At 35.6% G+C, this 12,496-nt stretch overlaps 1 protein-coding gene across 22 annotated transcripts in view; it reads left to right on the top strand.

Moving 5' to 3' along the window:
* Positions 1 to 12,496, top strand: part of LOC127509895 (gastrula zinc finger protein XlCGF57.1-like) — a 258,569-nt gene that overhangs the window by 24,768 nt on the left and 221,305 nt on the right. For 2 of the 22 annotated variants that reach the window (XM_051889175.1, XM_051889173.1), the window contains exon 1: positions 1,841 to 7,805. The exons of 9 other annotated variants lie outside the window; for them this stretch is intronic. Coding sequence is in view for 7 of the 13 variants with exons in the window: in XM_051889195.1 (XP_051745155.1) it covers positions 12,092 to 12,149 (58 nt within the window). In the remaining 6 variants the exon portion in view is untranslated. Of the gene's footprint in view, positions 1 to 1,835; positions 7,827 to 7,851; positions 8,059 to 11,842; positions 12,150 to 12,496 lie in introns of those variants that run through there. 11 more of the 22 variants (XM_051889194.1, XM_051889199.1, XM_051889195.1 and 8 more) reach the window with 11 other exon arrangements.

Raw genomic sequence — 12,496 nt, 5'->3', positions numbered from 1 at the left:
AGTGCCTTGCCCCGAATTCCCACTGTCTTTTCTATGTGAGAGACAAAGATAATGATCAATGGTGTCAAACGCTGCACTAAATTCTAATAAAACTAAAACCACTGAGCTGCCAGAATGAATCAAGATGTCATTTAAAACTTTCAACAAAGCCGTATCTATACTATGATTTGATTTAAACCCTGACTGAAAATGCTCAAAAATGTAATTTTGAACTAGAAATGTCTGCAGTTGGTTTAATTAGACTTTTTCAAGACTTTTTGATAAAAATGGCAGTTTAGAAATAGTCCTGTAATTGGATAAAACTTTTGGATCCAAATTTGTTTTTTCCAAGAGAGGTTGTACAATAGCATGCTTAAAATCCATTGGAATGACTGCTGTTTCGAAGCTTCTGTTAATTAAAGGAAACTAATCTTTATGGAATAACATCACAACCACAATTTGTAGATTTTAACTGCTCAACTAACTCAGTTAAAGAATGAAAAGAAATAGGAGAAAATTGATCAAACGCAGCAGAAGTGAAGCAAGTAACCGGGCAATTATATGAGCCAGGTATAACTTGTGACCTAGAATCATCAAATTTCTGCACAAAAATATTTCAGCAGATCACCACATGTGATGGTGGACAAAGCAGGACATGTAGTAGCAGGATTTAGCACGGAGTTGATAGTATTAAACGATATAGTAGGATTACTACAGTAGCTTAAGAGTAATCAACAAAATATTTTGCTCTTAGCTGAATTAACCTTACAAGGGTACTTGGTTGTTTCAATGAGTACTGTACATTTAGTTTCCAAACCTGGCGACAAGTAAATAAGGTATTAGGAGTAACACATGGGATAGTTACAGTACATGTCATAGGCATATGATCAGAGAGAGCTAAATTATGAATTTTAACATCCCCAACAGAGAGACCATGAGTTAATATTATGTCCAAGGTTTGTCCATCAACATGAGTAGATCCATAAACATGTGAGAGGTTAAAAGAGTCAATCATATTAAAAAAAAAAAAAAAAATCTTTTGCCAGTGCGTTGGAGGGACAACAATCATGCACGTTGAAATCTCCCACAATTAAAAATGAATCATACTTTGAACAGATCTCACCTACTAAGTCTGAGAACTCCTGTATTATATTAGGAGGCCGATATATATAATCAATGATATGGCGTCTTCATAGAACTGAGTGAAGTGGAGGAGGAACATCATGACCAACCTGGAGAAAAACCTTTGAGTCGCTCAAAGACTAAAAAGACATTTTTAAAGAAAAGAAGAGCCAAGAAATCTACAACCTGCACTCAGTGTGGAAAGAGTTTCACAAGCAAACAAAGTCTTGATGCACACATGAGAGTTCATACTGGAGAGAAACCGTTCAAGTGTGATCAGTGTGGGAAGAGTTTCAGTCAATCTTCACACCTTAAAGGACACATGAGGATCCACACCGGAGAGAAGCCGTTCATGTGTGATCAGTGTGAAAAGAGATTCACATACGAACATCATCTTGATGTTCACATGAGGATCCACACCGGAGAGAGGCCACATGTATGCCATCAATGTGGGAAGAGTTTCACCCGATCAGAACACCTTAAGGGAGCTCATTTTAACTCGATGTACCTTTTGTATCAAAATATGTCCATTTCTATTTCTGCTGACATGTGATAATGTAAGATCTGCAAAATTCCCTTAAGGGGGTCAAAACATCCCCTATATCTATTTTCATCTATTTTTTTGACATCGGACCAGTCTATGACATAATGGATAAATCCATTTGACCTTTTCTCATTAGAACAAAACATAAGTTTGAGTGGGATGAAATTTCCCTATGCTTATGGTATAAAATGGACTGAGCCGTTGATAGTTTAGCCTTTCCCTTTGCTTGTTCCTTTGCTTTTCTTTGCTCTTCTGCTTCTTCTCTTCTACCCCTCATTTCATTCTGCAAATGCCTTAATTTTGTTCCTTCTTTCTGTATATTCTGATCTTCATCTATTAGATACAATACTCTGGATTTTACAATACTCCAGATTTTATTATTAACTAATTAATTTGTTTGTCTCTATAATTTTTAATGAATAAATTTGTTATTCCTTATTCAAATTTGATCTTTGACATAATCATTGCTGGACTGCCTGGATCTCATTTACTCAAGTTTTTGCATCAGTTTTGGTGTTTCCGCCCGGTTCCTTATGACCCGTCGCTTTAGATGATGCACGGCAAGGTTTAAAATAGAGGTGAGTAATATCCTCTGTTTTTGGTCCACTGTTTTCGAATTGTTTGAGCCTTGAAGCTATCTGCCTGTGGATGTGGTCTTTCAATTTGGCTGCAGACAAAGAAAGAACCACGAGTCCAGGCCTCTGCCGAATTTTTGAATATTGAATAACGGGTGTGCATATTGAATTTTATTCTGAGTATTCTGTGTCAGTCGGGCAGAGAGCATATATGAGGGAGCGCTCTGTTGCGAGGGTGACTGCTGTTTGATATCAATACCTACTGTTTGTTTCCCCGTGTAATTTTCGGGTGGGACTGTGTTTGTAGGTTATTGAAAGTCTGTTTAGTCAACTCGTGTTAAGGCGGAAGCTTCTGTTGGGGCTCAGCAAACAGGAGACTGGCCTTGCTTAATTACTAATTGAGATCCATTTATTAAACTGAGATCCAGAGGTCAATAATATATTAATTTTTAAAATTAAAACCAAGAGAAATTTGAAGTTTGCCTAAATCCAGAAAGCAGAAATTTAAATTGTACAAATTTGTAGAATTTATTGTATGAAAAAAAAAAAAATAATGAACATTGTGTTTAGCCACATATTTTGAATTTCTTTGAGTGTTTATATGGTCATGACATATTCTATTGTATAGTGAAGTCCTTGCAAGGCACTAAAATGCTAAATAACTTTTTAAATTAACTACATAAATCGATCTTGTCAGAATGGGTGTCAAAGCAGAGCAGTACGTCAGCAATTATTTTTGTACGTGGATGTCCGTTTCATAAAGGAGATTGGATTGGATTGTAAAAAGGCTTACAAATTCAACTAATGGCTATTTGCCACTATTTCCTCCAAGTCACTTTGATGAGGTGAAGTTAGTTTTGAACCAAATTCCTGTTCTGCTCTGTTCTGGCCCAGCTGTGTTAGATCAAGTGTGCTGCTATCTTTAAAGTATTGTGTTCCAAATTTGTAGTGATACAATATGTACAACTGTATTTAGATAATTCTGCTGAAGACTTTTTTTTATTATTATTTCATTTATGCATTGTATCAGATAGGTCAAAAGTTAAAGAACATACTATATACATGAAATGTGGAGCTAGTTAAAAAGAGAAATTAATAAATAGTACAATAGTAACTGAATGAAGCAAAAATATAGTTTTATTATATCCTGTTATCTGTCATCGGAAGACGTCTGAAATATGTATTCATAATCCCTGGTGGACAGCTTGAAGTTTGATCTATTGTAGAGATTTTAGTATGTGTTAATGGAAATAATTTCTGCATTGTGTTAAATAAGAACAATATTGAGTGACTAAGTTAAACAAAATTAAACTGATTTAAGTAAAGAAAGAAAATTATTTTATTTAGAGTTTTTTTTTTGTGACATTTTACCATACGTTACACAGATGTATTTGTGAAGGTTATTTCAGATAATTAAGAATAGTTTAGTTTGCTTTCCTGCATTTTGCAAAGAAGAAATTGCTTGCTTTTTCTGCAAAGAAGAACTTGCTTTATCAAAATAAAATTTAGAACTTCTGTTGTCAATTGGATGAGACTCCTAAAATTAAGGAAAAGCAGAGCAGATTGCTTATATTCGATTGTGATGACAATTTATGTGGGGTCAATTTGATTTATGCCATTCTCTGAGTGTTCAATTTCCAGAAGAGGCTGTCCCAACACAAACAAGAGCAAATGGACTGTTCATGCCAGGGGAGGAAGAGACTCAAAGACCCAGGCTGCAGAGAAACACAGGCACTGGTTGATGGGCCTTCAGCTCACCCCTGAAAGAAGAAGCTGACACTTCTGAGGGCTGCCAATGAAAAAACTGAGTTAATGCAGAAACAACAACGGAAACAACCTGCCATGAGATGCAGAGAGAGAAAGACAACTGCATTCAGAGTTAACCTCATGCTCCACCTGGTCCTCATCACAGACTGAGAGACCCAACGCACTGGATGAAGAGAGACACTGAAACAGCCAAACAGGCTCAACTGACTGATGATACGAGTGGGGGACTTCTATCTCTTCCTTTGTGTGTGTGCAGGTACTGCATATACAGTGATCACTACAGAGAATGCCTCTAAATTGGACTTGTCATCACAAATTACAAAATTGGTAATTCTCTAGTCTCATAGCAGTTCTTTATTTTGTTAACCTACTGCACTTTTCTTTCAATAAGCTCCAGTCCAGCCATTTATGAAATGGAAGTTAAGTGTTTGCTTGACTGACGTTCAGTTAAAACTGGGTCTGGACTTAGTTAGAGAGCATTGAATTCACAAACTAGGAGTAATGCTGTGCAATGAAGAGAGTTTAGACTCTGCTCTCATGACAGACATTTATATTACAGAGTTCACTTAAATAGAAAATGGATGGTAAAGATATGATATAAGTCACTCCATCTTGGTTAATAGATATATATTTCTAATATAAGGAAAAATTCCAAAAGTGCAAAATCATTATATCACAGAGATTATGATTATGGCTGGCCAAGGATACAAAATTAGGATATGTTTTTTATTATACAGATGAATGATAAAATATATTTAAGAAATTGGTTCTCTTAACTGTGACATGCCTAGGCTTAAAATAATGTTTCTTTAAAATTGGTGTTCGTTATCGCGGGTGTTAAAATCAATTCTATTGCGACTTCCAAAAACTTAGACAGTGATGCACGGGGAATGCCACAGTGCCTATGTTTCGTCGTTTCCAACATCATCGAAAGAGTTTTATTCGATTTGACTTGGTGGTATTCCATTCCACCCTTAACAATATACATTCCCCATTCAGTTCACTGTTTGCAGAGGCAGTGACAAAAAAAAAAAAAATATATATATATATATATATATATATTATACTCTGGCCAGAGACAGAAAGTGTGTGAAAGCGTGTGAGTGTGTGTGTGAGTGATGGTGCACCAAGGCAAAGAAAAATGCCATAAACAGCTGTATTCAGTTTTTCTAAAATGGGCACATTATGTGGATTATGCCTAATAAAATAATGGTCATGGATGAATTTGGCTAACTATCCTGACCTGGGTTATTGTGGCAGAAAGAAACAATGCCACACCTGCGCAGGGAATTTCTTGGGAAGGACAAGCAAACTTGTCCTGTTTACCCCACACCTAACTTTTCTTTTCAGCATGTCATGATGGATTCCACTGAATGAACTGATTCTGTTCTAAATGTATAAAATATTGTCTTGTGATTGTTAACATGTTGAAGGTGGGATGAGTGTTATCCAGGTTGAAAAATCGATATTACTGGGTAAAAGCAAGAAATTATTTAATGATAATGGACTTATTTAAACCAACAAAGAAAATAATATAACAATAAAATTAAATTATGTATGAGAGTGTCAGATCAGGGAATATCATGGGTTCAAGCCCTGAACATCTGGATAACCCTCACACCAAATGAATTTTCACAGGTTTTGTTACCCCAAGGTGGACTGGACGGGGTGATGTGTAAATATATGTTGTCTCTAACAAAAGCATTTCAAGGTTTTCATTCACAGGTCAAAGCCGTGCTGTTAATATTGAGGAAATTCATCCTACTAATCCGAGTGCTAATGTATTGTTAACTGTATGAAAAACGACAATGTTGTTGTCTTGTTTTGTTCTTGTTTTTTTTCCCTGTGTCCACTCCATCTTCTCAGTGTCTAGGTACGGTACGAGTACATGAAATCAGAAGATTATGTGTGGTATATTCTTCGAACCAGTTTGCTTTTCTGTGTGACGCCCTGATTGTGACCGCTTGAAAGGAAGAGGCCCTTTAGGGGAACCAACAAGGAGAACCAGCAGACTCAACTGGTGGCTTAAAAGCCCAATGTTTGCTCCAACTGATCAAGAGCATCACAGAACCAAGGAAGGATCGACGAGCACCTCAGTGCTTAGCAGCACAAGGGGAATGCGACAGAGAGACTGTTTGAATCATCCTGATGCTGAAGCACAGAATGAAGGGATTGAGACTTTGAAGAATTGAGTTGTTTAGATTTATCAAAGGATTTATTTTGTCTATTTGTGTGATACATCTGATAGTTATGTTATTTTACTTAGTTCAAGTAATGGGGTCTAGTGTTGATATCGATTTCACAATTCATTTTGGCAGATTAATTTGACTATTAAGGTACATTACTAAAACTGGCTAAAATTAAAGATTAGTGGAGGAAATCTGACCACACCGTTATCCACCTGACAGTTGCGTTAATTCCTCAACCCAGCAAAAGTCCAGGGGACGTTCGGGGTCGGGTTCTTTTAGTGGCCCTCGTCGGACCAGCCTGGTGAAGGCTTCCAGTCAATATTCGATGCAGTTAGCTGGGGTTAGAGAGGTACCCGTATCTTCATTTATATTTGATGCTTTTTATATCTCATTTGTTCTGTATCCATTTTGTATCTTTTAAATTTTGTAATGAGTCTATCAAGACTCAAGTGGGGGATTGGTGGATCCAAAATGGTCAATATTCATATTCATGCATTTTATTCATATTTTATGTTAATCATTTAAGGCTTATGATTTATCAATATTACTTTTGATTTCATATATTCCTGTACTCCTACTCCATATATTAATCCTCATCATATTTTCAAGTATTTACACTTTATTGTACCCTTTATGGTTATTATTCTTTTATATTTAAGAGTATGTATGCTTGCTATATTCAATTAGATATATGGTTAGATAGATGGTTAGATATTGCACACCTGCCAAGTACTGCAGAAGCGATGTTTTCAGAATTAGTTGCTCATTTGAACTCGATGTACCTTTTGTATCAAAATATGTCCATTTCTATTTCTGCTGACATGTGATAATGTAAGATCTGCAAAATTCCCTTAAGGGGGTCAAAACATCCCCTATATCTATTTTCATCTATTTTTTTGACATCGGACCAGTCTATGACATAATGGATAAATTCATTAGAACAAAACATAAGTTTGAGTGGGATGGAAATTTCCCTATGCTTATGGTATAAAATGGACTGAGTCGTTGATAGTTTAGCCTTTCCCTTTGCTTGTTCCTTTGCTTTTCTTTACTCTTCTGCTTCTTCTCCCTCATTTCATTCTGCAAATGCCTTAATTTTGTTCCTTCTTTCTGTATATTCTGATCTTCATCTATTAGATATAATACTCTGGATTTTACAATACTCTAGATTTTATTATTAACTAATTAATTTGTTTGTCTCTATAATTTTTAATGAATAAATTTGTTATTCCTTATTCAAATTTGATCTTTGACATAATTATTGCTGGACTGCCTGGATCTCATTTACTCAAGTTTTTGCATCAAGATGTCAAGTTAATACCAGACACATCCCTCAAAGCACCTGAAATAAGTGAATCCCTGTGCTTACAAGCTTCTTGACACAGTTTATAATATTATTAAGTGTTTTGGACAGCTCGTGTTATCTCTGCAGCTGCACTGTTATTTTTCCAGACACGTGACATCGCTAACGTATTTTCACTTTGCACAGATTCCGATTGACCAACACAGTTGCCAACAAGAAGCTCCTTTCACCAATGAGAAACCTAAAACAAAACTTGGACACGCCCATTACTCCGAGCTGCAGCGACCCGTTTGCGGTTAGTTTCAGTCAGCGTCGAGTCTTCTGAGGTGAGATGAGCAGTTCCCACGGTATTTTTCATATTTACACAACTATCAAACACACTTTATACAGTTTGTTTAAGCGACATTTTACAGTCTCGTTTCTGTGTTGTTTTCATCGAGCACAGCGCTACTTGTGCGTCTTTTCTGGCGTCTTCCTACTTGAAACAAATTTTTAGTGCAGCAGCGAGCATGTGAGGAATGAAATTCATTCAGACCTGAGGGATTTTGTCTGCTTTTGTGTGATTTTTTCGATGTTTGGGTGAGAACTTTTACTGAATGTCATGTCAAAAGTCAAAAAATGAGATCTGTGAAGGGAATTGATGGGAATCGATCTTGTGTTGCTGCTGCCATTTCATTTCTGCTCCTCTGACAGATTAAACTTGTTAGTTACTTTACATTGTTAAAATTTACTGGAACAGATACTGCTAAATACTTTACATTGAGCTTATAATGAGCCAGGTGAGACATTTTTTAAATCTAAATATATAGTTTGACACTGGGAACATTAAATATTGCTTTGTGGTGCTGTTTTATTTTTAAAGTTTTATGATCATTGTCGGTTTCTGTACAAAACTAACATGTTAATGATCTAATTACCTTATTACATTGAATGTAGTTATTAGTAAGAAGAACTATATTTCGATATATGGTTTTGTAGGGTAGTTATTTGTCATTCTACGAAACGGGTGCCATTTGGGTCTGCAACGTTTGATCAGTAAGGCACAAAACATGTCCCAAAGTCTGTTTCCAAAGCTTAAAGTTATTAATTCAAGTGTTCTTTTTAACATGATATATGATAAAATGCTTTTTTTGAAGATTAGCATACCATTTTTAATCATTTTTCATTATTACATAGCCAGTTTCACATGTCCATGTTAACCAACATGACATTTGCATCTAAAATTTCACCAAATAAGTTATTTTTTTTTTTTTTTTTCAAACATATACTATTTTCAGGATTATATGTGTGTCCCTGTTTACATAAGATATATTTATTTACAATAAACCTTGTTTTTTTTATAAATATTTTATGATTTGTGCGCGTCCCTCAGTTGGACTTTCCACCACGTCACACTAACTTGTTTTAAATAATGCACTGTTCCTTTAAATTACATCACAAAGCCGAAGTGAGCTGAGTGTCATTTGAGCCTTATAGCCACCAAGAACAAAAGCAGGAAGCTATGTACTTGAATGCATGTATGCTAGGTGAGAAACTTGACCACATGGGAGATTTGCAGACATTTTGGGATGAAATTTACCACCCCGTCACATACCACCCCGTCAAGTTTTTGTGACGGGGTGGTAAATTTCATCCCAAAATGTCCCCCGATAAAAATCACGTTCTAGGGGGTAAAACTTTTTTGTTGGCAGGGTTCTCTTGGTAAAATGTGCATTCCAAGGGCTAAATATCATGTTATTTGGGCTCCCTTCAACCCCTGGACATGAAAAACAACCTGTGGCAACAGTGTATAAGTAGCTTAGCCCAATTCTGCGAGAAAACCACAGACTTGGCAACACTGTTTGGTTCATTCACTCACTCACTCACTCACTATATCACTTGAACACTTTTTATTCAATTTGAATGTCTCCCCTCCCCCAGTTTTTAAAGTTTAAAATCAGCAGATCATATAGAGAAACACTTTGTCCATACCACCCCGTCACATCAGTTACCACCCCGTCACAGGGTCATTTTGTTAAAAGTTTATGGAAAGAAAATAAAATATTACATAAATGAATGTTGAATTATGTTCTTGTTGTGTGGACTAATCAGATAAATGTAACTTTATTTGTATTTTTTAAGTGAATTCATTTTTTCAGTACAAACAATAGGCCATTGAAACGTCAAATTCATATTTCAAGATTAAAAATCTAAGAATAAAAAAAAATTATTAAATTACAGACTTTCTATTGATGGTTTCCAAAAAAGGGACATTTTACTATTAGGAAAACATTAGATTTTAAAAATCTATTTCTTGTTTTACTACTTCATTGGCATACATATTGTCCGTGACAGGGTGGTACAAGAATGGCTTCCTTGCCTGAATAAAAAGGATAATATTAATAAAGATTTTGTGCCTGAGGTGGGAAAATATGTTTTTTGGAGGATTAACATATCTTTCAAGTTGTAGGTTTGTTTAAAAAAAAAGTTTGTTCTTAATGAAAATTTTGCAAAGTGGAAATGGCACCCGTTTCATAGAATGACTCATTTATCTGAGTGTTATTAGTGTTTTTGTGTTATTGTTGCTTTAAAGTCATAATGTGATATATTACAGTATTATCTTTTAATAGAGCACTTTTATGTGCTTTTAGCATCCTGATTAATAATCAGTTTCTAACAGCAAACACTCAGAATAAAGTGAGATGATGTGAATGACTTGTTGAATGAGTGTTGATAGTCTGAGGATCATCATCAATATTAAAGGATTAGTTCACTTTCAAATAAAAATTTCCTGATAATTTACTCACCCCCATGTCATCCAAGATGTTCATGTCTTTCTTTCTTCAGTCGAAAAGAAATTAAGGTTTTTGATGAAAACATTCCAGGATTATTCTCCTTACAGTGGACTTTAGTGGCCTCCAAACGGTTGAAGGTCAAAATTGCAGCTTCAAAGGGCTTTAAATGATACCAGACGAGAAATAAGGGTCTTATCTAGCGAAACGATCGGTCATTTTCGAAAAAAAAATGTAAATGTATATGCTTTATATAAACAAATGATCTAAGTGGTTCTGCCAAAACCGCACTTTCGTGTTCTTCAAAAAGCTTACGCTGTATGTCCTATACCCTTTCCTATTCTACTTACTGAAAAAATGGAATTTGTATTTTTTTAGAAAATAATGAATCGTTTCGCTAGATAAGGCCCTTATTCCTCGTCTAGTATCGTCTAGCCCTTTGAAGCTGCGCTGAAACTGTAATTTTGACCTTCAACCGTTTGGACGCCATTAAAGTCCACTATAAGGAGAATAATCCTGGAATGTTTTCATCAAAAACCTTAATATTGAGCTGCTGAAAACAGTCTTTATTTCATGTCAATAGTTCCTGTTTTCACCTCATTTATTATGCTGATGTCTTCAGATCTCCTGTAAAATGACACTTAAAGGTGGGGTAAGTAGATTTTGAAAAACGATGTTGGACATTGTTGATATTTGAAATCAACCCAAATAAACCCACCTCTTTCTTCATTGCTCCACCTCCAAAACTCACTCTCCAATCCTAACCACCCTGCTCCATGTCGGTCAGTCCTGTCCCGGCCCAATCGCTGCTGGCAGTGGAGGCAAATGCACTGTCAATGATGCTAAATGCCACATTCTCTAGCAGTCGTCAGTGCACAGTGCTTTAACTGCACAACTCTCATTATCTGGCCACTGTTACGCACGCAATGCGAGAGTGGATGTCTGTTTATCACAGCTGATGTGCAACAATATAATTCACGAAAAATAAAGCACAGATGATGAACGAAGGACAAGAAATGAATGTACAGTACACTAGAGTACATACAAACAAGAGTTTGTTGTTAGTCGCCATCAGCACAGCAGCTCCAGACAATTATGACACTCAAACCCAGTGTTACTGAAGCGTAATCAAAGGCCTTCCTGCTTAGCTTTCTCCAGCGCTGGAAAACTTTTCTAATATTAATGCGGGTCCCAAAGATCTTGCCCAATCATAAATCTTCATTCCAGTGATATTTGTTTGAGCTCTTTTGTATTGTCTTATCATCTCTCCTTCTGTAGTTTTTTTTTTCTTTCAAATCTCCCTCTTACTTATTCTCTCTCCTTGACATTATAGCTACACCCCCTAATGCTGATTGGCTACATGTTTGTTGTTGGTGTTGGCCCGACTTAACTTACAAACAGTGTTTTTCAAAATCTGCTTACCGCACCTTTAAAGTTTATTTCATGAGTGTCAACAGACTGAGGTATTTGTTGGTGCTTTGAACTGTTTTTTTCCCCATTATTTATTTTTTCAAGAATTAACATTAGTTCATTAGTATAAACATTCATTAGTATAAAAACACAGTTACTGATATATTTTTTTATTTCGTCAGATCAGCTTCTCCCACTGCATTTCATCTTTAGTGAAGCTCCTCCCACAACAATCACATCATCATATCAGCTCTTCCCACAGTATGCACGTCACCAGTAATGTTCCTGACACATCAATCACATCGTCAGTGAAGCTCCTCCCACTGTAATTTACCAATAAATGCTGGAATATTCCCATTAGACGAGCATCAGAGCATCTTGAAGAGCTGAAATCTGCAAAGACTAAGTTTATTAAAGAGGACAGTGAGAACATGAGTGATCCAGAACCCTGCAGAATGAAACACATTGAAGATACTGAAGAACAAAGAGGTTGGTGTTTATTCTTCATTCATTCATGATGCTGAACAACAATTATGTTAGAAAGATTCAAACACTTCTGCACATTTAGAGAAACAGTTAAACTATGAAATGGTACAAATTAATGTTCTTGTTTGTTTTCAACAAATGGTCAGTAAAGGGAGGGTTGAGAAAAATATTCTTATCTGTCAACATCAGTTCAAACTAAATATTATTTTAGCTGTTTCATCTTACTTATTTTATATCTGCTTCACAATTTTTTGCAACAATGTTACCAAGATTTTGGACATTTCTCAATATAGTTTACAACATTGTGATTTATATATATTTTTTTTAACCAATAAATGGTAAACACCAAA

The sequence above is a fragment of the Ctenopharyngodon idella genome, chromosome 3 (assembly GCF_019924925.1).
Source record: "Ctenopharyngodon idella isolate HZGC_01 chromosome 3, HZGC01, whole genome shotgun sequence".
Taxonomy (NCBI): Eukaryota; Metazoa; Chordata; class Actinopteri; order Cypriniformes; family Xenocyprididae; genus Ctenopharyngodon; species Ctenopharyngodon idella.
This window is presented reverse-complemented; position numbering and strand designations above follow the sequence as displayed.